The sequence below is a fragment of the Equus asinus genome, chromosome 20 (assembly GCF_041296235.1).
Source record: "Equus asinus isolate D_3611 breed Donkey chromosome 20, EquAss-T2T_v2, whole genome shotgun sequence".
NCBI classification, from domain to species: Eukaryota; Metazoa; Chordata; class Mammalia; order Perissodactyla; family Equidae; genus Equus; species Equus asinus.
In genome coordinates, this window is record NC_091809.1 from 9,056,532 (window position 1) to 9,082,197 (window position 25,666).

General features: G+C 49.9%; 1 protein-coding gene across 5 annotated transcripts in view; it reads right to left on the reverse strand.

The window, feature by feature from the left end:
- Window positions 1-262: 262 nt before the first annotated feature.
- LOC139041249 (annexin A11-like) overlaps window positions 263-25,666 on the reverse strand; it is a 41,539-nt gene continuing 16,135 nt past the window's right edge. The window contains exons 1-14 of one of the 5 annotated variants that reach the window (XM_070491531.1): window positions 24,966-25,053; window positions 17,940-18,002; window positions 15,827-15,939; window positions 14,541-14,927; window positions 13,088-13,175; window positions 12,747-12,841; window positions 11,910-12,023; window positions 9,761-9,851; window positions 9,243-9,322; window positions 9,057-9,113; window positions 6,869-6,962; window positions 2,938-2,996; window positions 2,613-2,735; window positions 263-1,058 (exon numbers count right to left, since the gene is read on the reverse strand). In XM_070491531.1, coding sequence (XP_070347632.1) covers window positions 999-1,058; window positions 2,613-2,735; window positions 2,938-2,996; window positions 6,869-6,962; window positions 9,057-9,113; window positions 9,243-9,322; window positions 9,761-9,851; window positions 11,910-12,023; window positions 12,747-12,841; window positions 13,088-13,175; window positions 14,541-14,927; window positions 15,827-15,939; window positions 17,940-18,002; window positions 24,966-25,041 — 1,500 coding nt within the window. In that variant the 5' untranslated portion in view covers window positions 25,042-25,053 and the 3' untranslated portion in view covers window positions 263-998. Of the gene's footprint in view, window positions 1,059-2,612; window positions 2,736-2,934; window positions 2,997-3,951; window positions 4,048-6,868; window positions 6,963-9,056; window positions 9,114-9,242; window positions 9,323-9,760; window positions 9,852-11,909; window positions 12,024-12,746; window positions 12,842-13,087; window positions 13,176-14,540; window positions 14,928-15,826; window positions 15,940-17,939; window positions 18,003-24,965; window positions 25,054-25,666 lie in introns of those variants that run through there. The other 4 variants (XR_011496066.1, XM_070491532.1, XR_011496067.1 and 1 more) reach the window with 4 other exon arrangements.

Genomic DNA, 25,666 nt, shown 5'->3' on the forward strand with positions numbered 1-25,666 from the left:
CTCTTCCTACCTCACCCTCACTGGACTTCAGTGTGCCTACATCTGACTAAATCCCCACACCTTTTCAGTGTCTGGGCCTCCAGAATGGATTTCAGAAACTTCCCTTCTCAGGTCCAAACAACCAGGTCCCTGTAAATTACTTATGCTCAGGGTTTCCTGAGCACAAATTTCTATTTAAAGTCATATAAATTTTCACCAGCTAATAAGCCTGGAGCTACAGGGCAGAATCACGAAGCAGAAAGAAACAAGCTGGCACCAGGGAAACATTTCCAGAACATTCCAGAGCCGGCTGACTTTAATTTAGAAACAGCTTTTGGCTATTGACATTCAGGTTTAAGGCACATTCCAAATTATAAGAAGCCCTGTCAATGGCAGGGAGCTGCCCTTATTCTTGTGGTTTTGCATGGAAGAAGGAACAGATGACTTTCTGGCTTTTTTTCTTTTCTTTTCTAAAAAGGAGTGAGTTTGGCAATAACAAAGCTCATAACACATTCTCACCAGATGCAAAGATTACCCTTAAAAGGTGCTCCCTTTTACTCCTCAGTGAGGACATGGTGTCCCCCCACCCGACCTCTCTCACTCAAAATATGTATGCAGGAAAGAGTCTTGTATGCATCTGTCTGGCAATGACTATAAAAAAAAATGCCTCCAAATAAACATATAAAAACTACATGACTAAAACAAAGCCAAGAGTCTCAGCCACAGGCAAAGGAGAATGATTGCGTGAGTCAGGAAACAAAATGTCTACTTGAGAAGAGAGAAGCAAGAGGCTGTGAGGGGTGAGGAGGAAAGAGATCCTGCGGGAGCTGGAGATCAAGCACGTTATACGGAACAGGAGGAGCACGAGGAGGACAGGGCCAGGGCTCTGTGGACAGTCTGCAGTGGAACACCTGAGGGGCTATTTTGAGGATTTGTTAGAAACAGATGGACATTCCTTTGGCCTTTTCCCGGCACTGCCCTTGCCAGCAGGTGGACAGAAGTGAACCACCAGTCACCGCTCAGTCGTTGCCACCACAGATCTTCAGCAAAATCTTCCGGTAATCCCCTGAAGTGTCTCCCTGGTCACAGAAACAAGGAAGACATCAGTTAAGGGTGGCAGAGCTAGTTCTGGCCTCCTGGGTCTGGATTTCCTTCTGCCTCAAGTGCTCTGACAGAGAGGTAGGCCCATCCCAAGGAAATCCCCCAGCATGCTGGGTGAGGGGCTCACAAACTCAGCGTCACAGCTGGCACAGACCTTGGATAGTGCAATTCAGCCTCCCCAACCCTCTGTAAAAAATAGAAGGCTGCACTCACCCCAAGGACTAAAGTTAGAATTTGAAAAATAAAACCAAAAACATATTTAAACAGCCAAAAAAAACCCCTCCCCAGGGCTAACTAACAGTGGTCTTTTCACAGCGCACTGTTGTCGCACTAAATTGGGACTATACCGTAATGTAGTATTATGTCCCGCGCTGGGAATGTAATCTATTGTGAGACGACCTTCCAGCGGAGGGTGCTGTTATTATTTAGGTATCCAAGCTCACACTGATCTCTCCTCCATCTGAGCCCATCGCACTTTAGAAGCACGGCCCACGCTTAGAAAATTTCTAATCATTTCCTTCCTTGAGGGCAAGTCCATGAGTTCTTCAAGATGCCCACACAGAAGACACTTTGTGAATAATTACTAACTCTCTGCTATCAACAGCATCATTTTATAGCCAGGGAAATGGAGATTGGCTTCTCTCAATGATACGTCCAACATCAAACACTAGTGAGTCTGAAATCAGGACCTGGTCATGGTGCCTACAGTTTCCAGGTTCATGTGAGTTCAGAATGTAACTTTCAGACCACCCAGACTGGAATAAATTTTGTCAGACTGGCTCTGGCAGACAGTGATAAAAGAATGGCTAGTGTTTATGAGACACTTATTGTCACACAATATGCTTTACCTGGACTGCCTTGTTCAAGACTCACAATACTCCTTGGGGGAGCTATTAGCAACCTCGTCTTATGGAGGATGAAACTGGGGTTCAGGAAGGTTTAAAGAAGCTGTTTGAGAGCACTCAGTGAGCAAGCAGAAAAGCCAGAACTGGGCTATGAGCAGGTGACCCCAGAGCCGTCGCCTCTGACTGCCTCTCTATACTGCCTCCATCACAAAGCTCAGTGAAGGAAGCAGTTATCAGTGAGCCAGAGCTGCATTCTAGGGAGTGCTGGGACCCGAGTCTCACTGACAGATCCCAGAATCACAGGGTGGCTGGGACTCTGAAGGCCAGGCCCCAAGGTAGGAGAAGTCCTGCATATTCTCTGATGCAGATGTTTAGAATCTCCTTCCCCACCCATTTCCTGAGCAATGAATGTGCTGCATGCTAGGGATGTAGGGTGGGGGTGACAGCAGGGTCAAGACCCCTCCTGCCCTCCGGAGCTTACAATCTGTTCGGGAGCAACCAGATGAACCAGTGAAAACTGGAGAGCAAGGACAAGGCCCATAAACAAGACGCCCATATGGGGCAGAGACCAAGCCCATGGGAGTTCTGAGGAGGGAGATGTCAAGGAGACAGTGGAGGTGGCCAGGGAGGTCCACAGGCAAGTGGGACACCAAGAGGCAGCCCAGTCAGCCCCGAGAAGGCCCATACCGAGATGTCGTGGAACAATGACTTGCCATACAGCCGCTTATATTCCATTCTGATGTCCAGAAGGTCAATCTCGCTGCGAGACACCATGATGCGAATCAGGGTCCGGTCCTTTGTTCCTGCTCCCTGAAGAGAGTCCGCCCAAGGGCATGAGCAATGGGCCTCCTCACCATCCCACTGTCCCACCTTCCCCAGGCACTCTGGCCCCCTCTCCACCCATGGGCTCTCTGTCTCCTTGGCTGAGGGGTGGCTCAGCCCATGCCTTCTATGCTGAGCCTTTGGTCCCTGAGACACCCCCACCCAGACCCTGCACATGAGATTTACATACCCTCATGGCCCTGTTGAGCCTTTCAGCAAAGAAGGCTGGGGTATTCTTGAGACATTTCACTAGAAGAGAAAAACAGAATAACTCGATCTGCAGTAAACTCAGTCCAAGTGGGCATAGAGTACACGAGTATCCTCTTAGGAAGTCAGATGTCAAGCACATCACTGCATCCATCTTCTTCTCCCCCATTCTCCAGGTTCAATTATCCATGGTCTTGCTCTATCTCTTTGGAATAGAAATATCCAGAGCCTGGACCAACCCAACCTCTTTCTTGGCAACTCACACGGTAAAAGTTGCTGTGTGGGGAGAAACGTGGACAGTGATGAGGCCCGTGTGCTGCTCAGATGGGAGAGGTGAGCTGGAGACGCAGAGACCCTCATGGAGAAAGGACGGCCAGGAGGAACAAAAGTCTCCCTAGACTTTTTAGGCCACGACACAAACAGTGAGGGACACGCAGAGAAATGAGGAGGATTTTCCCAAATGGGTATAAACCCTCCTGGGGGGCAGGACCTGGCCCATCAGGCCCTGCCTCATAGGGCAGGGCTCAGGCACAGCAAGAAGCCCACCATCATCCTGGGAACTATGCCAGCTCTCCTCAGCAAGGGCCTGTTTTGCTGTTGCAAGGAAAAATCTTTCCATGTGTTTCCATCACAAACATCTGACAACTGCCTGCAGCAATGTATTTTTAGAGGAAACTTGGGAGGATATGAGTCATCTTCCTCCAGGAGAGCAGCTGGTTGCTGGCCCACTAATAACCACACTGCAGCTCCCTTCCCCAGAGCTGCGCCTGAAATATAAACAAGACGCCTCCAGGACAGTTAGGGTACAACTGCACAGGAATCCAGGCAGCACTTTGATTTGCCACCATTTGGGCATGCTAGATTTAGCTATCTTGGATCCTGTGTTTCTTTCACTGCACCACCCTCAACGAGAGGTTGGGTGAGCACCCTGAAAATTACAATACACACCAGTCTCCGGTGGGCAGGCAGGTAGGCAAGGCAAGCCCAAGACACCTACCCACTGCCAGCATGCCCTGCTCCAGGTCCCCAGACATCTCCCGGCAGATGCTCTTCTCAATATCTCAGCCTGTCATTCGCTGATACTCGTTGAAAACTAGTGGGAAGACAGAAGGGACCAGTTATAGACTGAATTCTGTCCCCCCAAAATTCATATGGTGAAATCCTAACTCCTAGTATCTCAGAATGTAACTGTACTTGGAGATAAAGTCTTTAAAGAATTAAGTTAAAATGGGACCCTTAGTGTGGCCCAATCTGACTGGTGTCCTTTTAAGAAGAGATCTGGACACACAGGGAAACGCCAGGGATGTGCACACAGAGGAAAGACCATGTGGGGACATGGCAAGAAGGTGGCCATCTGCAAGCCAGGGAGAGAGGCTTCAGAAGAAACCAAACCTGCTGACACCTTGACCTTGGACTTCCAGCCTCAAGAACTGTGAGAAAATAAATTTCTGTCATTTAAGTCACCTGGTCTGTGGTACTTCATTATGACAGGTAGAGGAAATTAATACAGGACACACAGTGAGGAGACTTCTGCCCCTTCCTCTCTTCCACTTTGCTCCCAGCACCCTGGATAGCCCTATTGACCATACCTTCCCAGCTCTCAATCAGCCAGATGCTTCACCCCCAAGTCGAGTGCACTCCCCTCGAGCTTGTTCATGCGGTCCCGTCCCCTCACCAGGACTGCCCTCACCAGGCTGCTTACCCCATCACACCATAATCCCCTGTTCAGGACCCCTACACACCGATAGCCTGCCCTCTCTTCTCAAATCCCCTACACTTCCAGTCCATGCCATTCCTTCTCCGTTGTCCATGTATCAGCCTTGTCTTTCCCAATCTGACTGAGCTATTGCCCACCCAGCACCCCCAGCTCACCCTAGGACAAGCTGAGCACCACAGGAAGTGGACTGCAGGTTCCTAGAGAGGCAGGCGGCACAATGAGACCTGGGTCCTAACGTTAGCTCTGACCCTGGATATAAATCCTTCTCTAGCCTGGGTCTCAGTTTCTGTCAGTGTTCTCCAAACTTCTGTCATCTGTATATCAGTGTCACGACTTCTGCTATATCTTTATCTGTCTTCATCACTTACTATTTGCTTCAGATCAGCTCCTCTTTTCTCCTAAGTCATAATGTTTGTGAAACCATGGATTTGATGTGCTACTTATATAAGTCTATACTCATTAAAATAAATAATGATTAAAATGAAAATACATTCACTCACGTTCCATCACAGTGTAGTGTAAATGTTAAAAAGCGTGCTGTGGAGCCAGACAGGTGGAGTTGAAACCTGAGCTCGGCCACATTACCAGCTAGATGACCTAATTTCCTGCCCCTGCCCTGGGCCTGCTTTCTCATCCACAGAATGGGAGAACAGCAGCACCTGTCTGCGTGTATGTATTACAAGACCTCGTGCACACACAGAGCAGGTGCCTAGGCTTTCACCTGAGCCACCCACCCTCCCACATTTCTAAGTGTGGTCAGCATTCTCCGTCCTCGCCTGCCTCACACATTAGCTGTTCTGACACTGTTGGCCTCCAGGACTTCCCTTTCTCTGAGTGTTCCTTCTTAAGTCTCCTGCAACGGCCAGGGCCCTGTCCTCTGACTGCTGGTCTCCTCCTGAGAGGACCTCATGCAGTCCCAGAGCCTCAAACACACCTTCAACCCACTCACAGCTTCCAAACCACCATCTCTAGCCTGACCTCTCCTGATCTCCAGACTCATAAACCCAGTTGCCTACCTCATATCTCCAGCCTGAGGCTCCCAATTTCCTTCCCTCCTAAAGCCTGCTCCATCCACAGCTTCCCAATCTCAGTTGAGGGCCACCTCATTCTTCCACCGGCTCAGCGGGAAGGAATCCTTGTGTCCTCCTCAACCCTTCTTTCTCTCATACTCCATGTCCAATTCATCAGCGAACAGGGCCAGAATCCTACCCTTCTCACCACCTGCCCTTGCCACCTGGTGCTAGCCACCATCATTTCTCCACTGGATTACTGCAGCCGCCTCCTAACTGGTTTGCTGTGCTGCCATTGACCCCTTCACTCTTCTCAACACAACAGCCAGTGAACTTGCAAAATCTAAGTCAAATCACATTGTTCCTCCACTCAGAGCCCTCAACGGCTTTCGGTTTTACTCAGGATAAACAATTAGTCCCAACAACTGTCAGCAGGGCCTCCTCCCATCCCTGACCTCACCTCCTACTACTCTCATTCACTCCATCTGCTCCAGCTACACCGACTGCCTTAACCGGTGCTCAGTCACGCTGGGAGCCCCCTGCTCAGGGCCTTTGCACCTGCAACTACTTCATGTTTTTAAAAGAAATGTCATTACCTCGGTGGACTTCCCCAAGCACCCGCCAATCCTCCATCATTCCCTATCCCTGTTTCCAACTTTATTATTTTCTCTAAAGGATTTACCATCTGGTAGGAATTTTATTTTTGTTTACTGCCCATGTCCCCAAACAAGAAGGTGATCCCCATGAGAGCAGGGATGATGTAGTGCTGTTTCCTACAGTCTCCACACCTACTGCAAGACCTGGCACACGGCAGGAGCTCAATTTGTTGAATGAATGAGTTAATAAACGTTAGTCTTATGGTTATGTTCATTTTTTATGCCACATTTTGGATTAGATGCTCTTGCGCTCTCTCAATCCTAACATTCCACATTCTAGCATGTAAAGATACCAGCCAAGAAGGCTCCCAGTTTCCCTTGCCTCTTCCTTTGCTTTCCTCCAGAACTCGATGCTTGCAGAAACTCGGGAAACCTACTGATAACATCTTTTAAATCACCACCAGGGGCTCTTTTAAGGAAGCGAAAGCCCCATGCAGAGCATAACTGCCAAGTGTTCCTGCAAGCTCTGTTTCCCACAATAATTCATCTGCCCTCATATACCTGGCCCCAGGGAGGCCCAGACTGCCTTACCTGCCACTAGGTGGGCCCGGCTCTGGGAGCACAGAACTGCATTGAACTTGGACTCATCTGTTCCCAAGCGGTTCTCCCCAGCTGCATATAGCTCCTGGACAGACAGAGGGGAAGATGGGCATGCGATACAGGCCTCGACCCAGACACAAGGCCCATGTCACCTGGGAGACCTGGGCAGAGTCTCCGGGCCCTGGAGGCCAAGAGGGAAAGGAAATGGGAGCAGCGCCTCGGCTGTGCTCCATTCACTGTGCCAAACTAGACACCATCCGCACTCCCTCACTGGGCAACACAGAGGGTTCTGAGGCTGGGGGGACTCAGGACCAGGAGAACCAAGACCCATTGGGGCCCAGACAAGGAACAGCTTTAACCCAAACAAGGGAGCAGCAACACAGAGGAAAATATGAATGAGACGCCTGGGCTTGAGTCCTAGCTCTGCTACCAACTTGCCAGGGGACTCTAGACAGGCCCCTCTAAGCCTCAGTTTCTCATCTCTAAAAGGCAAAAGCTGGATTAGATTTGGGGGTCACAAACCTGAAAGCCCAAGGGGGCCAGCTGGGTAACTTAAATGAGGGAAACAGGCCAGCTATAAGGCCAGGGAGTGGTAGGGACCAAAGCTAGCCACACAGAAGGGCAACTGATTTCTCAGCATCAGCTGAGAACAATGATGGAGGAATGCAGGCTCACAGCTGTCAGATCCATTTCTCATGAGAAGCCAGAAATCCAGATTTCTATGTGAAATTCCCCAATCTTTAAAAAGCAGCTTTCCTATCTAAAAGGAACACGTGAGACAATAACTATCACAATAATTGAAAGATCAGAGTGACAGATGTGGGATTTCATGGGTTAGGCACTTTCCCTGTGTTTCATTGCATATACCATTACATCAGCAAATGGGCAGAATCTGCACTTGCCTATTAAGCTTTTGAAAGTTTCAGCCCAAATGGCTCTAAAGTGCTTTCCAGGCCTCAGATAGCAGCTCTTGATGGAAAGGCACTGATAGGTGAGAGCAGAAGATGGCCATTGGGGGCACAGATCAAGGAGAGGCCGAGCAGGTCCAAACCAAGAAGGCAGAGCAGTAGGCAGGAGACCTTGAAACTGAGGCAACTTCTGCCTCAGCTAGGAAACGGCCTCTATAAGAAATAGGAAAAGCAACACTGGAGCACGAGCCAGAGCCTGGGAGCTTGGGGACTGTCCAGCCCTGAGTTCACAAATGAAAATGGATGTCTCAGGCCAGGGAGATGTTAACTGAGGCAGACCCTGCAGGAGGGGTCTGGGACCAGGGGTCTGTGTGCTGCCTGGGCAGAGAGAACAGAGCCAGGAGTTGGGTGCTTGTCCAGGCTCTGCCTCCAGACTTCCCTGGGCACAATGCTCAACATTTCTAGCCTCAGTTTCCTCATCTGGAAAGGAAATGGACCAGACCAGAAGAGTAGCTCTCTTCCAGCCCTGACACAGGGCACTCCACAGAGGTCCTCTTCGCCCTGATAGAAAGCAAAGATAAGGAGACCACTGGCGGTGCCTGGTGAATGCCCTGCCACGGGTGGCAGGAGTAATGAAGGGGGAGAGAGAAGTATGGCCAGCTCCCTCCCACCAGGAAGCCATGGCTCTCTCCAGCCAGAACCACTATGGTCTGAATTCATTAGTGGCAAACCCAAACTCCTCTAAAGAGGCACTCAGATGCCTGGACAAAGAGAGGAAATGGCAGGACACTTTTCATCTTTTGTCTGCAATTCACACAAGGCTGGGGACAAGGGCAGAATTCTAAGGCTACACAACTAATGAGACAGGTGGTTTCTAGGCTCAAACCTTCAAAAGTTTAACAGGCAAGTATGAATTCTGCCCATTTGCAAACATAATGGTATATATAAGCAAACCCAAGGAAAGTACCAAGTCACGTGAAATCTCACATCTATAACTATGATTCACCAAGGACTGTAATATTTATTATCTCCCACATAAGGGAACCTCTTATTGGTGGGGAACTATAACCTAGAGTGGTTGGGTAACCTGTTCAAGGCCACATGGTTGATAAGTGGCAGGGACTGTATGAAACGCACAGCATCTGGATACTCCTTATCTGTTGCTCTTTCCATCCCAGAACTCCTCCCTTGTGAAGCAAGAAAGTAGAGGACATCCCCACCCCCCGGCTTAGGAAGCCAGGTGGCGTACCTAGCCTGGCCATCACACTCACCTGGACATCTCTCTGGACAAGCAACATGTCCACATTTGTGCTTTCATCCCGGTTTTCCTGAAAGGAAGCAGCTGTATGGTCAAGCCCACTCCGTGGAGTTGCACACCCCTACCTCCCCATCCCTGTTCCTCACTGCTCCAAGATCCACGCCTCTCTGAGCCCCAAGCTCTATTGTGGGAAAGGTACCTGAGAGAGAGAGATAAGCAGCCGCTGAAAGTGCCCTGATGTGTCACTTCGAATGGCTTCCTCCAGGGTCTTTTTGAATTCTGAAAGGGAGACACAGGGAAGGTCCAGCTTGCAGCCACATGAATGAAGCTGCCCACTGTACATAGTCAACAGTGGGCAGTGGCAAAAGAAGGGCATGGGAGTCCTGGGCATGAAGAGACAGGCAGCCCACACAGCATCCTGGGACATATAGTTAGAGATCCAGGAGGGGCTATGACCTCCAGGCTGACCTGGCCTCTGGCCAGTCTTGGCCCAAACCACACTCAAGATATTTTCCCCAGCTCTCCCTTACCTTAGTCACCTGGCCTGTGTGTAAACAGCAGGCAAGGTTGGGTCCTGGATCAAAGTCCAGTGCTTGATGAGTGGCAGATGAAGAGATAAGAAGGCCAGGAGAATAGAGACCCTGGGAGAGGGTGTGGCCGAGGCCCAGAAAGCACAGGAATCAGCGGAGGGCAGAAGGCCCTGGGGGCCAGTCTGACCTGTTTTGTAGGCTCTGCTCAATTCCCGGATGTGTTCGTTGCTACGGGAGGCGAGGATCTCAATCAGGCAGGCCTCATCGGTGCCAGCCCCCTGTAGTGGCCGAGAACACAACAAGCCACAAGCTTATAATAGCTCCCTCACTGGTGCCCAGGAAAGAGAGCAGGCGCTATGCTGCTGCCCCATCCCCCAAGGCACAAGCCCCAGCAACAGAAGCCCCAAACACAGGGACACCCCCAGAGGGCTGCTGCCACCTGGGTCTGCAGCAGCCAAGCTCTCTCCACAGGCCCAGGCAAGTTCCAGATAATGACAGCAACATGGTGATGAGCAGAGACTACAGGATCATCCCCATTCCACCCACCAGGAAACTGAGAACCAGAAAGGTATAGTGACTTGTCCAAGGCCACACAGTAAATGGTGGGTTGAGATGTGGACCCATATCTGTTTTATTCTAAGTTCAGCCTATGAATGAGATGAGAAAAACTGAGAAACTGGGTTTAACACAAGAGAGCAGACATGTGAACAAACTAGAGTCCTAGAGTGAACTGTGGAGCATCTGGAGACATCCAGGAAAAGGTAGCAACAATGAGGATGCAGAGACGACCATGTCAGGGACAGTGAGAAGGTGGAGGACAAGGTCAGCAGCCAGGCTTCTATGTTGGTTTGAATCTCGGCTCTGCCGCTTACTAGTTGTATGACCTTAGGCACGTTACTTAAGCTCTCTGTGCCTCAGGTTCCTTGTCAATAAATGGCAGTGATCCTAGCACCTACCTCACAGGGAAGTCATGCAGATTAAATGCGTTACATACGTAAAGCACTTAGAACAGTGCCTGTCACACAGGAAGCACAACAGAGGGTTAGCTATTTTTTTGATTACTGCTACCATTAGATTACTTAGGGTTTACAAAGAGCTTCCATTAGCCACCTTGCTCAGTGTTCACACGTTCCCATTTTACAGATGCTCAAGGATACATAGGTAGTTCGTGACAGCTGCCCCTGTGATTCACCTAGGGCTATAATATTTATTATCTCTCATATATAAGTGAACCTCTTATTGGTGGGAAACTGGAGCCTAGAGTGGTGGGGTGACTTGCTCAAGGCCACACAGTTGATAAGCAACAGGGACTGTATGTTGTTTCCAGCACTCCACAACCACCACCACCTCATGAAGCTGGCTGGGGGTTGGGGCTGGGCAGAGGGCTGGGGGCCACTGCTGGGGTCCCAGGCCATTGCCCTCCCCAAATGCCTCCTGACCTCCTCCCTAGAAGAAAGCACGTAGGTGTGTTTTAGTGGAGTCACAGTGTGCCCACCTATCAGGCCTCAAAGAAAAGGTGGATTCTTTTGGAGCATCTGTTCGATTCACAAGAATTTCCCCTTCTGTGGGAGCTGCCCTCTCCCCATCCGGTGGATACCTGCTGTGGGTCTTGGGAGGCATGAGACTCTCCAGAATGGTCATAATCTGCCCTTGGTCATAACCAGCTGGACTGGGGGAGATAGTGAACCCAAACTAAGCCAATCAGAATCTGCCCCCTGTTTGGAATTTGGAATGAGGGGACAGTGATCTCTTCTGTGGCTGGATCCCTGAAAGGTAAATGGAGAGGGGTCAACAGGGATCCTCTGCCAAGCAGACATAAAAAAAGCAGCAAAGAAGTAGATGAAGAATGAACTGGACACTCAAGAAGAAGCAGAGACAAGAGGCAAACCCTGCCTGGGTCCCATCCCTCTCCACACCAGGCTGCTAGTCTTTATCCCCATAACTGATTCTCCATCTTTGTTCTGCCTACACTACTCAAGAGTGTTTCTGTTATTTGCCAATAACAGAGCCCTAATGAATGAGGATGACATCACCCATGCCTCATACTCCTCTTCTTTTCACTGCACCACTAGCTTCCTCTACAACCCCAGCCTCCACTATGTTTTTAAGATGGAGAGAAACTTAGATGCTCCCTGATGCTGAATGACACCTCATCTGCCTCTTGGGGAAGTCACCAGAAGTTCCCCTTTCTGTAGCACTTAGACTCCAACCCAAAAGGGTCCAGAAGCCACAGTGACAACAGTAGCTAATGAGCAGGCTAAGACACATCATGCCATCCAGGCCTTCTCCTGGGCTGTGTCTACACATGTGAACACAAACACACACACATTACACACCTTGATGGCTTCCTTTATCTCATAAATGTCAAAGAGGATCGGGGTCTTCATCAGAGCCAAGATTGTCTTCTCAAAGTTTCCTGACAGTTCAGATTTCAGATCTTTGATCAAATCCTGATTGGATATGCAAACAAACAAAAAACCCTACTTTGAGAATCCACAGAAGGTGATTAATAGGGACAATATCCCAGATCCGAGGACCCGCAGCATCAACAGAAAAGCCAAACCCAAGGCCCCAGCCCAGACCTGCAGAATCGGAGCCTGCATTTGAACCAGATTCCAGGGGATCTAGGGCACATTAAAGTTGGAGATACTCTGGGCTAGAACACTTGCCTATTCAATATCTACTGTTTTCACCTTTCTAAGATTCAAAAGTTCAAAATACAACCACCTTGCCTTTTCCTTCAAAGCTCTTCTATCAGCTAAACTTCCTGAGGTGGTGGTGAAGAGGGCAGGGAGAGCAGCCTGGGTTCCAGGAGGAGACACACCAGGTGGGAGTGGAGAGGAAATGACTTGCCCCTGGTCTCAGTGAGTCATGGCAGACGCAGGGCTAGAACTCGGATCTCTGGGCACCTCTCATCAAACCTCAAGTATCCTATGGACTGTGAGATTTCTCCCTCAGAGCATCCTTCACCTCTAGAAGACACCGTCAGCTGAGAGGCCACTGGCCAGGTGGACAGCAGGAAATACCCTAATACACCTCATGGTCCATTCCAGGAGATGGAAGCCCCCCTCGGCCAAGGAAAAGCAAGAGTGAGTAGGGCTGGCTGGAGACTATGCCTTGATTTGCGAGGGACCACTCCCCTACCCACAAAACACATATACACACAGACTCACCTTTCCATAAGCTGTCTTGAAGGACAAGAGGATCTGCTGTCGCTGCTTATTGGAACGACTCCCCAGGCAGTCAATGATGGCCTGCTCATCAGTCCCTGGAGGAAGAAGAGGTGGGAGTGGGCAGGGCCGGGGGTCGTGGGCATGCTCTGCAGCTGGAGACTTCCCTAGTCTGGGTCCTCCAATTCTCCTGGGCCTCTCAACTATACCCCCATATCCACCTTCTCTTTCACCACCCCTGGTGCCAGGCTGCCTCCACGCAGCAGCCCCAGCCCACAGAGCCATGTGTAACTACTTGGGGAATCAAAGGGCAGTTAGCATTTGAGCCACCCAGGGTCTCTCACCAAAGCCTTTCATAGCCTTCCGCAGGACCTCAGCATCTCGCAAGGGGTCAAAGGCAGGAGCATCTGTGATGGTGCCTCGGTTTCCAAACTGCTCAGACAAACAGACTTAGGTGAGATGCTGCATCCCCCAGATGTGAGATTGCCCTACCCCAGACTCTGGGAATGGCCTTTTCTCTAAAAGTTGGGGTACCAGAAGGAGCCCGCAAGCAACAGTGCAGAGGACTCTACATGGAGTTGGACTAACGTAACCATTATCTGTCCTCGTGTCCTGGTACTGAAGCTTCTGCTTGGCTCTCTTGGCTAGGAGCCCACCTCTAGCTGAGTCCTGATGCTGAAAAACCTGCCCAATGCCCAGGTCCTCCAGGGCTTGACCTGGGTTCCTGATGAAGGGGAGGCCTTGGAAACAAGGGGCACTGGCCTCTCTCAGTGCCTCACCACCACAGCACATGAGAGCACATATCAGGGTCCTTGTAACAGGGCCTGGCTAGTCCATGGAGCACCTTTGTGTGAATTAGAAAAAAGTGCTCCCTCTAGGGGAATGAAGGTGCCCGACCTTCACAATGGTACATGTAGCCCGACTACCTCTTAGACTAGCACTGGTTCCCTGGCACTGTTTTCTAAATTCTGTGACCTGTGTTCCTGCCGGACTTCCTCCTGACACCAACAGCTGCACTCCCCAGCATACCTGAATTTTCCTGCCTAAACTGTGTCCTGGTGGATTATCTTCTGTGGCTAGTACAAACTGGTTATAACACAGTTAAGGAGATAAGCTCAGAGGAAAGATAAGGCAGAAGGCAGGGAGGGAGACAGCAAGCAGGGCAGGGGTGGGAGAATGTGTGGGGGTAGAGGCAGGAAGGAGAGGGGATCCTCTGTCTAAAAATAGTAGTCAAACACATACCACTAGCCTTGGGCTTGGCTGTTTGGCCACATAACCATGACAATGAATTCTAGGCTCTGCAAACATGAATTGCTCTTCAAAATGAGCCAAGAGCAGCTCTGAAAGAACTGCCAACAATCTTCCCTACCCAAAGGAGGTTTGAAGAATCCTCTAAAACAAGCCTGGAAAGGCACATCCAAGGGACTAAAGACTAAGAGCCGTTGGGCATAAAGCCTGGAGACCAGTGGCCCAAACAGTTCTTACAAAACACAGAGCCCAGGCAGCAAATAACACAGGAGGAATGAAGGGTACCCTGGGACGTTCAGACCCAACTTGCACACAGAACATCTAATCAAACTGGGAGAAACCAGGCAGCTCCCTGAGGTCTTCAGAAATACAAACCAGGGGTGAGGAGTCTTTGAGAAAGTGACAGTCTGTTAAAACAAGAGGTTATAGCCGAAGGACTTAGCTCTCCCTTGTACCCTCCCTGGCCTTGCTGATAGAGGATGCTGAGCCACACGTCTCAGGCCTTTGGGGCCCAGGCTAGACTGAGGGTAGGGCAGGGCTGGCACTTACCTGGGCTGGGGACACAGCAGGGGTGACAGTCCCGGACCCTGAGTATCCTGGATAACTTGGCATGGGCTGCTGCTGCTGCCCAGGAGGTGGCATTGGTGGCTGTCCAGGGTAGGTCATCGGTGGCTGCCCAGGGTAGGCCCCTGGGGGCTGCTGCCCAGGGGGCGGCATGGGATGGCCTGGCACAGGAGCCCCTGGATATGGCAGATATGAAGGCATCCCGGAGGGTGGGTTTCCTCCAGGGGGCGGGTACATTCCATATGGAGGCTGCTGGGTGGAAGGGGGTTGCCCAAAACCCCCAGGGGGCACCGGAGGGTAACCACCCCCAGGGGCCCCAGGGTACAGGTTGGGCATGTTGGCTCCTCCGAATGTCCCAGACATGTTGGCTGCCTGAAAGTCCACAAAGCAGAGCCTAAGATTAATGGCCCCTGCTGAGAGAGCCACACTCTGCCATCTGCCCTTCCCTGCCTTGAGCCCTGCAGTGGGCTCTCAGGAGCCACAACCAGAGCTGGAGCAGAGTCTGAGCACCAGTGGCTTCTCAGCAAGGCCCACCTTGACACTGTTCCACATCCCTTCCACCTGTACTGCTGATCTCCTGACTTGCTCTAACACCACACCATTTAATATGGCTACTACCTGTCTCCTCCCAGTGGATAAGTACTCAAGGCTGAGACTTTCATTTGTTTTATCCACATATCCCCAGTGCCTAAAACAGATCTGAACAAATCAGACTATGCACTGATTGCACTGTTTACATAAAGCATACATTTGTTTTCAGATTACAAAATACACTATTTTAAAAGCAAATCAACAAATAAAAGTAGTATGCCTGTCCATGCTACCAGGCACCCGCTCCCAGTCCCAACCAGAATAGCCATCCATACAGACATGCACAGGCATGTGAACATGCATGTACACAGCACATGCACACACATACACATTCTCACCTCCTAATCCTATGCTGAGCTCATACAGAAGGTGCTCAATATATATTTCATGGAGGCATCACCCCTACCCAATCCTCCAGGGCTGAAAGGGACCTGAGAGACCACGCAGCCAAGGCATTCCCCTTGCCCTCATTTTACAGGTGGGAAACGTCAAGATGCAGAGAGGGATAGCAAGCAGGTGAGAGTCCCTGATGAAAACTCTTCTGTCCTAAGATGCAGCTCAATACACTCAGCACCCACAGGTCACACACACACAGACACCTCTGATGCCATGGAAGCTAGCAGCCTCTAGCCATGCAAGTGTGGCCCCAGCGGCAGCCCCAGCAGGAGGGCTGGACTCACCAGTCCTGAGAGGTAGTCCTGGTTGAACTGCCCTGTGTAGTTGGCCACATTATCCAGCCCAATGGGAGGCATGTTGGGCAGGGGGTAGCCAGCACCTCCCCAGGCACCACCACCTGAAAGCAACACCAAGCCCTTTAGCTCCTTGTTGGCCCTCCAACAAGGAAAGGCAGAGCATCAAGCTCCCAGGGGTTCAGAAGGGGAGACTACCCAGGGAGGGCCTTGGGGATGGTGCTACAGACCATACAGAAAACACTCAGTCAAGAAAGTCTAACCCAATCCCACTGCCAGCGGAAGAGAAGAGGGAACCTTCTCCTCCTTCCGGGGAGGAAGGTGAGGTTCAGCAAACACCCCCACGACCCTCTGTGGGGTATTAAGGAGTAGGAGGCCAGGGACAGGCTCTGCTTTTAGGAGCCTAGGGGCTCACCACAGAGAGGGAGCGCAGACACAAGAACAGGACAGTGTCATTTTAGGACACTGTACTGAGCCCATGACAGTGGGGAGCTCAAGGAGCACCAAGAAACCAGAGGCAAAAGCATGGCAGGGGGCAGGTCCTGCCAAGTTGGCTGTTTGCTTTTAGGAGTCTGTAAGAGGCAGGGAGAAGTAGAATGAGAGGATGGAGGGAGATGGGGCTGAGTCACATGTCCTTGTGAGGGGACAGCAGTGAAAAGCCCCAGTTCTGAAACCAGCAAGACAGGGGTATGTGCCCCGGGGCGATGCCCTCAAACCCTCTGGTTCAGTTTCCTCAGCTGACAAGTGGGGATAATAGCTAGCATTTGCCTCAAATTGTTGTGATGAGGACTGAGAGAGCTAATGCCTGTGCAGGGCATAGCTGGGTGCCCAGTGAGTGTTCCTATGTTACAGTTGTCACTGTGACAAGCAGTATGGCAGTGAGCATCATCATGTGAGCTGCTTGCCTATGAGATGCATTCCTGTCCATGGCAGTGAAAAGGCCCAGGGGACCTCGAGTTTGGCTTTTCAGCTCCAGGACTCCGGGACAGTCAGGACAGAGCCTCCTAGGAACCACCTGCCTGCTCCCTGTCTTGCTGCTCAGAGGTAGAATAGCTGTGCTGACAGAGGTGGCAGTGGTAGGACACAGATGGTACGATTCCTACTAGAGAGGGGACTGAGGCTAGTGCTGGCAAATCTGGGCCCGGGCTTGTTCAGAGGGAAATGTCCCAGCTCAACCCCTGATACACCCTGTCACAGTGGCGGAGCTGCACCTCCCCGCTCCACCTGTTCTTCACCTGTTGAATGGAAGGGCGGATCCAAATGGCCTGCAGGGCCATCAGTGCTCAGACTCAAGGACCTCAGTTCTAGGGAAAAGAATGTGCCCAGTGGTCTCATGGGGTGAGGGGTAGCACAGCTCAAGCAACCTCAGGATGACCTGGAATGGTATCTCTTCTCCCCCTTGTCCCAGGAGCCCTCATTATTTCCTTTCCTACTGTGGGGATCAAATCTCATTTCAGGAACCCAGGAGGGGAAAGGGCCAGAGAAGATGCCTTCTAAGTGTGAAGAGAAGCATTGTGGCTGGGGCCGGGATCCAATCGCCTGACCAGCTGGTGCAGCCTCACTACTATTGGCCCACAGCTTCTTGCAGCCTCAGCAGGAACATCTGACTCTTAGCAACTGCCCCCACTTCCTCCCCTCGGCAGGGAGAACCCTGCCACTGCAAAACCATGCACCTTGAGCACAGGGTAGCAGAAGTGACAAAGGGCAATTGTCACCTAACAATGCTTCGGAGGACACCGTGCCAGAGGCTTTACCTGGCTATCTCATTAGTATCCGGGACAGCCCAGGGAGGGAGAGATCCTTGAAGCCATTTGCAAAGGAGAAAACTGAGTCTCAGAGAAGGGAAGCCATTTGCCCACTGCTATCAGCTAGTAAGGCAAGAGACCAGGTCCTGGCCTGGTTCTAGACTTCCAGAAGCAGCTTGAAACTCAGGCCTCTCCTGGCCTCAGCATCCATGCTCTTCTCCAGTCCCAACCTGGCTGTGCTGTGGGAGCATGACAGGAGTGAGGAAATGACTGGAAAGCCCTACTCCTCCTCTACTCTCTACTGCTGGACACTAAGCAGAGAAGGCATTCCCACTCCGGCCCGCCCCAAACCCTCTTACCTGGTGCAGCTGGAGGATAGCCACCTGTGGGCGGGGGAAAGCCAGGGTAGCTCATGGTTAGATCTGAAAAGGAAGAGGAAAGCACGCTCAGGCTTCGCCAGGAGCTCCCACCAGCCTTACTGGCGGCTTCTTTGTAGAACAGCAACACCCACAAACCGGTGCCCCTCTTGTATCAGGTGTGACCTGTGGCAACCCAATTTATCCTCTACCTGCTGGGGCCTTCAGCTAGAAATGGCAACCAAGGTGGGCTCATCTTCAGGGTCAGGCTCACGCCCACACCCCACTATAGGATTCACCACCCACCAGCTGGTGGGTTTCCTTGAAAACCCCTTTCACCCAAGCTTCATTCCCACCGCTGCTGACAAAGGATGCTGTGTTTGTGTGGAGCTGTTCTCCAACTTCAGAAGATAGCCTCATGCTCAGGGGTCCAGGTCTGTTTGGTTTTATCTTCCAGTGTCCATATCACCCTCCATCGAACAGGGAAAGCCAGAGTCCATCTCCCTGTGCCCAACCTATAGACTCCAAGCTATCCAGAGCAGCCTCCAAACTGGATCTGCCCCAAGCTACACTTTTCATTCTCCAACCTCTGGTTCACCGGGCAAGGGAACCTGGTACAGTATGGAGAATCATTACTCCTAGAAGCAAGAAGAGACCTCAGGAGGGTTCATCTGATCTAGGATCCGGAATCATGGCAAGTGAGGCAGTACCATCCCATTTCTACAGATGAACCAGCTGGAGCTCAGAAAGGGTAAGTGACCTGCAGATCACAAGTAAGGGAAGAAGAAAGGCCTGGAACCCCGGGCTCTTGCCTGCTGGTGCTGAGTGGGATACCTGCTCTAACACACTCCCTCTGTATACAAATCCTTCTGCCGTGCCCCATGCCAATTAAACTGCCCAGGACAGCCACAGATCTGCCATGACACCAGTCACTCAGAGACTGTCATGCCACCTGCCTACTCTTGCTAATCAGTGGCTGCTGCAGTTTGCAGAGCCATCCAGTGATAGGTGAGGATATGTGAGGAAACCTGTAGGCCCCCTTAACAATCATACCTGCTGGCCCCAGGTGAGCTGCTCCTCCTTGCATGCTGGGCCCCAACCCAGATTAGACCCATTGCTTCCCACACTGCACTGCACTAAAACCACCTGGAGGGCTTGTTAAACACAATAGTGGGCTCTACCTGCAGAGTCTGAGTCAGCAGATACAAAATTTGCATTTCTAACAAGTTCCCAGGTGATGCTGCTGGTCTAGGGACTCCACTTTGGGAACCACTGCTCTAAAGGCTGCTCTCCACCTACAAGATTCTAGTGGCCCTTCACAGCCACATTCGAGAACTGGGCATGTTGTTTTCAAGAAAGCTGAAGGATTTCCTTAAAGTGGCGCTGGTCCCCACAGGGTAGGCCTAGTTCTCAGCCCTATGGGTGTGGTAATTCGTTTTGGTCAGTGGGTCCAGAGGTGACTATAGGCAAAGCAATATGAGGCCAGATGATGGGCAAGTAACCTTGGAGAAAGCTAGAATTGGCTACCTGCGGTGTGTGCCAAAGCCCCTTCCCCTTGCCCATTGCAGTGAGGTGGTTGAGCTCCCCAGTGGTGCTGCCCTTGTCTGACTCATCTCCCTGTGGCTGGGTGAGCCGTCAGCACAAAGCCCTCCCAGGTCCTGCCCTCAGCCTGACTCTCCTACCAGAACCCTCAGACCTCGCTGATGAAGAAAGAGCCTGGAGATTTAAAGGATGGATGGGCCAGGAACCTTCCGATGGGAGAAAGAGGCACTCCCCTGCAAAGGAACAGGGTGTGCGACAGTTGTTTTCCTACATCTGTCTCTGGAGACCACCACTGCACAGAAGCTTTGGTCACCAAAGCCCCTCCACCCACCCACTTCTCGTCTCCTCCCAGAGCAATGAGGCCAAAAGGCCTATCCACAGCCAGGTGGGGAAAAAACAAAACCAAACAAAAGCTGGGTACCATCCTGTTCGATGCACCAAAATAAATTTCAGCCAGACCAAAGATTTAAACATAAGAAGTGGTCCCAAACCGCAAAAACATAAAATTAAAGTTCTGCATAAGAAATAAATAAGGAAAACAACTTAAAAAGAAATGACAAATTTAGGAAAAATGTTTTATGATAAAAAGATCAAAAACTACTAGAGAAACTTAAATGATGGGAACAGGTAATTACAGAAAAGGAAGTGAAGCTGTTTACCCTCACTAATACACTGAGAATTGCCAGTCAAAAACACAGACATCAAAATTAAAAATGACACTCTTTGACCCAGAAACTCTACTTCTGGAAATGTTTCCCAGACACACACCTGTGTGAAATGACATACACACATGAATTTTACTGCAGCATTAGCTGTTACAACCACCACCACCCCCTACATATCCACCTGTAAGAGGCTGGTTAAATAAATAACAACAGATCCATACAATGGGTACTCTGAAGCTGTTTTCAGAATTAGCCAGCTCTACATACAGGGACAGGAAATGATCCCCATTATTAATCAAGGTGCAATACTAAGCTGACTTAAAAAAATAAAACAAACACAAACTTAGTGGGGGGGGTGTGTGTGTGTGTATATATATATATATATATATATATATATATACACAGAACCACAGAATCATCCTGGAATAAACAAGAAACTGGGTAAACTGGTTGCCTAGGGAGGAGAAACCTGGGGACAGAAATGAAGCTTACTGTTTATATTTGCATTTTTTGCCACATACATGTATTGCCTGTTAAAAAACAACTTTAAAAAAGGCCCAATTCAGGTGGGGATTTCTGGGCTCACTTGAGGCCATGGCTGTCCTTCTAAGGTTTGAACAACTCACACAGGCTCATTCAGTCCAAGGCAGCGGGCTCTGGGTCTGGGGTTAGCATTGTTACATAAACATACCATGGACTCAGAAATGGAGGCACTGCTAGTATTCCCCGCCCCAGACAGGACCACAGGCCAGCCTCTGCGGCTCACAGGGCAATGGCACTGATTCCCAGGAGCGCTTCACAGAGTTCTCAGCAAGAGTCAAAATCAGTCTCCTGGTGACTCTGGTTTAGCTCTGCCCTGAGTGCCCCACAGGCCGGGACTAATCCCATGTCCAAAGAGCAGTCCTTCATCCCTGGGTCTTCCCCTCTCCCCAAGAGACCACCTCCAGTCTTCCCCTCTCCTGAAAAAAGTCTCATTTTTTTCCACCAGTTCCTGCCTGAAATAGTTTTCAGCCTGCAGCCCACTCCCTTTCTCTTTCTCTGAAAGCTATCTTCAGAACCAAAGGCCCCAGGTGTGGTCTAAAGAGTGCAGGACCAGGTGAAGGGCAGGACCATCAGCCCACTTCTCCCCATGGGTGTGGCTCCCAGCCCCTCTGGCTTGGTAACTCTTGGGTGTTCAGGACAATGAAGACCTGATGCGGATCCTTGTTAAATTTCTCCCTTAAGTTCTGCCCGTTACTCCAGCCTACTGAGATCTCCTGAGATTCTGACTGACATCAAACATCTTTGTGCGCCCTCTCAGCTTTGTTTTATATCTACCAATTTGGTAAGCGTGACATGCGTTCTTCTAAGTAACTGATACAGAAAGGGCCAACGACAGACACACCCCAGCTCGACAACAGCGGGTACAGGCACTCAACCAGCTATCTGGCCACCTAACTCCACCACGACCCAGCGCACATTTCCCCATCTTGTTCACAACAGTATAAAGAGGGCCTCCTCCAAATTAGGATTCTAACACATCTCCCATGCCCAGAGCCCTGCAGTTCATTTGCCTAATAATCCCCAGGAGAAAAGCAAATGCAGCCAAATAACCTGGGGCAACCTTGGGATGCACCATGTTGGCTCCAAGTGCCTACCCAACCCACCCACATCCTAGGGGACTTCAGACATTGCATACAACTCTTTAACTTGCAACAGCTACATTCTTCCCCCCTTTTCAGAAAATTCAGGAATCTGCTGGGCAATTAGACTTTTGGTGATGTAGTCTCTACAGAAGTCAAAATATAATGATGTACACTTGAAATTTATTATAAACCAACGTTACTTCAATTAAAAAAAAAAATCTCATCATCCAGTCTTTGGGGAACTTTGGCCTCCACTTTTTCTCAAAAGAGGCCACCATCAGGGCCTGTTGTCTTTGGCAAGCCATTCCCAGCTAGGACAGGAGCTCCAGCAGGCTCCCAGGTGCCCCTCACCTTCCCCTCACAGCCTGTCCAACCCTCACTCTCCAGGACAGAAGGGGACACAGCGAGTTTCAATCCAGCAGATCTGCTTTCTCTCTGGCCTCCATGGTATCACACACGCACCGACCAATGCCTTTCTCCTACTTCTGTCCTTTAGCAAAGAAAAAGGGTGCCTGCATGGGAATGCGTCACACTGCTAATGCGATTCTGACAGGCTGGGAGATATCCCTGTTCTATGCTGGCTCTGGTCACGGCACTGCCACGGGGACTCAATAGTGAGAGCCTCCCGCACACAGCAGGCAGCTGGCCTCCTCAGGGATTACTCCAATTCTTAGAAACTAGCCTCCAGGGAACTTCCAGCCTCTGGTCCTACCTCTCTCAGGGCACACTGCAGCAAAAATAGCACCCTTCCTCACTAGGACCATCTACCAGCAGCTGTGTACCCAATTTCATCCAGCTGTGGCCCTCTCTGGCTAAACTGGTGATTCTCAAACTTCAACCTGCAAAACAATCACCTGCTGGGCTCGTTAAAGCGAGACTGCTGGGTCCCTCCCCTACAGCCTCTGAATCAGTAGATTTGAGATAGGCCCCCAAACCTGCATTTCCAACACACTTCCAGGTGATGCTGATGCTGCCTGACTGTGGACCACACTTTGGCTAACACTGCTTCATCATGCATGAGAATCACCTAGAGGGTGCGCTCAGAATGCTGAGGCCTGGGCTCCAACCACTCTGGGCCCTTCAACCTGGGATGAGCCCAGGAATCTGAAATTAAAACAAGCGCCCCATCCCCATACCCAGCAATTCTGATGGAACTGATTCTGTGCTCCACACTCTAGGAAACACCTTTCCCTTCAAGGTACTTGGATACTTTCTACTTATACTGTCTAGCCTTTCTTCCCAGCAGAGCGCTGAGGACAAGCACCAAAACCTGGGCATCCCAGGATCCCATCAGAACCAAGCCTCAGAATGCTGGGGGAATGCTGAAATAATACAGCAGGTACACAGCAGGCTTCTCAGGGACTGTAAAAGGGCCTGTCCCCTAAAGCTGTGTATACGTACACCAGAATACCATTACATCACAAGGGCTCCACAAGGGCACTGGCCAGAGTCCCCAAACAGAAGAATCTAGAAATGCTGTGTAGAGAAAAGAGGCAAAATCCCTCAGAACAAGAAGAATCTCACTCACCCCAGCCAGCTACCCCTCTACCATAATGGAGAGCCTTGTTTCCCCACCCCAACAATGGGAGATAGAGATACAGGCTGGGCCACACACTATGCGCATCTTCTGGTGTCCTGCCTGACTTCCAGGGGCACAGAAGAAAAAGAAGGGATGGTGAAACTGGCAGTTAGCCATTGATGATTAAGTAGTTAGTAACTAAAGTTTTTTTTTTCTTTTTTGCAATTACTATTATAGCTTTCAGTTGTTCATCCACCCATTGTTAACCATGCTGTTTAGGACACACGCTATCTGACTCCCACTAGGTTCCTATAGATAACATCTCCCTGGAGCCTGGGTCACCATGGTAACGGGTGTGTGAGCTGTTTGACAAGAATTAGAACTCCTTGTCCACTTCAGGGCGTTTGAGACCACCAACCCATCAACTGGGCCTGCACAGATGTCTAATAAGTGACCTTTTAACATCAAGAGGCTAAAACCCCCACCCCCAGATCATGCTAACAACACCATTTTGTGAACATAGGTCCTATGAAGAGGCATGAAGTTTGACTACACTTGCGCAGATCATCAATTACCTCACCTCTCCTCACCTCCAAACACATCTCCACATTTCAGACCATCTTGTCCCTCTACCCCATAAATATCCCTGAGTCCCCATTTCCAGGGAGGTGGATTTGAGACTTGTTCTCCCCTTTCCTCACTTGGCTGCCTTGTGATTAAACTCTCTTTCTGCTGTAATCTTATCGTCTCCGTGCTTGGCTTTCTGGGCAATGGGCAAAAACGAACCTGGTTCAGTAACAATGGGTGGCGGCAGTGCCTTGCCTTGGCACAAGGATACAGAAGTGTCCTCCCCAGAGGACCAGCACAGAGCTCAGGTGGGATGGAGCTTGCAGCAAGCTAACGCTGGGAGGAGGCAGAGGCCTGAAAGCATCATCCTGCAGTGAGAGCTCCCACCCCTTAGAGCCTGGCAGCAAACCACGCAGGCCTGGACTAGACTGGATGCTTTCACAGGGTGACCCCTCCAGTGGCCTTCCCCAGCCTGCAGGCTGGACAATTCATTTGTGTGTTCATTTTTTTAATATTAAATCCTCAATCTGTTTTTATGCAAAAATTCAGAGTTTAAATCATGCAGCTCAGACAGTCCCTGCTGATGTATTTTTTAAAATAAAAGGAAGAGAAGACAAGCCACAGACTGGGAAAAATGTTTACAAAATACACATCTGACAAAGAATTGTTATCCAAAATATCAAAAGAACTCTTAAAAACAACAGTAAGAAAACACACAACCCAATTAAAAAATGGGCAAAAGGAGGCCAGCCCCGTGGCCGAGTGGTTAAGTTCACGTGTGCTCCGCTTCAGCACACAAGGGTTTCACCGGTTCAGATCCTGGGCGTGGACAGGGCTGCTCTCAGGCCACGCTGAGGTGGCATCCCACATAGCACAACCAGAAGACCTACAACTCGAATATACAACTAGGTACTGGGGCTGGGGAGAAGAAGAAGAAGGGGGAAAAAAGAGTATATTGGCAATAGATGTTAGCTCAGGTGCCAATCTTAAAAAAAGATTTAAAATAAAAAAAAAAGGGCAAAAGACCTGAACAGATATATGAAAAGACACTCGACACTATACAACATTAGGGAATTGCAAATTAAAATAACAATGAGATACCACTACACACCTATTAGAAGGGCCAAAATCCAAACCACTGACACCACCAAATACTGGGAAAGATGTGGAGCAACAGGAACTCTCATTCACTGCTGGTGGAAATGCAAAAAGGTACATTTTGTCACTTTGGAAGACAGTCTGAAGTTTCCTACAAAATTAAACATATTCTTACCATATGATCCAGCATTAGTACTCCCTGTTATTTACCCAAATGAGTTCAAAACTTATGTGCACACAAAAACCTGCACACAGATGTTTACAGAAGCTTTATTCATAATTGATAAAACTTGGAAGCAACCAAGATGTCCTTTCAGTAGGTGGATGGATAAATAAACTGTGGTACATCCAGACAATGGAATATTATTCAGTAGTAAAAGAAATGAGTGATCAAGCCATGAAAAGACTTGGAGGAAACTTAAACACATATTACTAAGTGAAAGAAACCAATCTGAAAGGCTACATCCTGTATGATTCCAACTAATATGACATTCTGGAAAAGGCAAAACTATGGAGACAGTAAGTTACCAGGAGTTAGGGAGATGGGCGGGATGAAAGGGCAGAGCACAGAAGAAATTTTAAGGCAGTGAAGCTATTCTATATGGTACTAAAATAGTGGGCACATTAGTCAAAACCCACAGAATGTACAAGGCCAAGAGTGAACCCTAATGTAAACTATGGACTTTGAGTGATAATGATGTGTCAATATAGGTT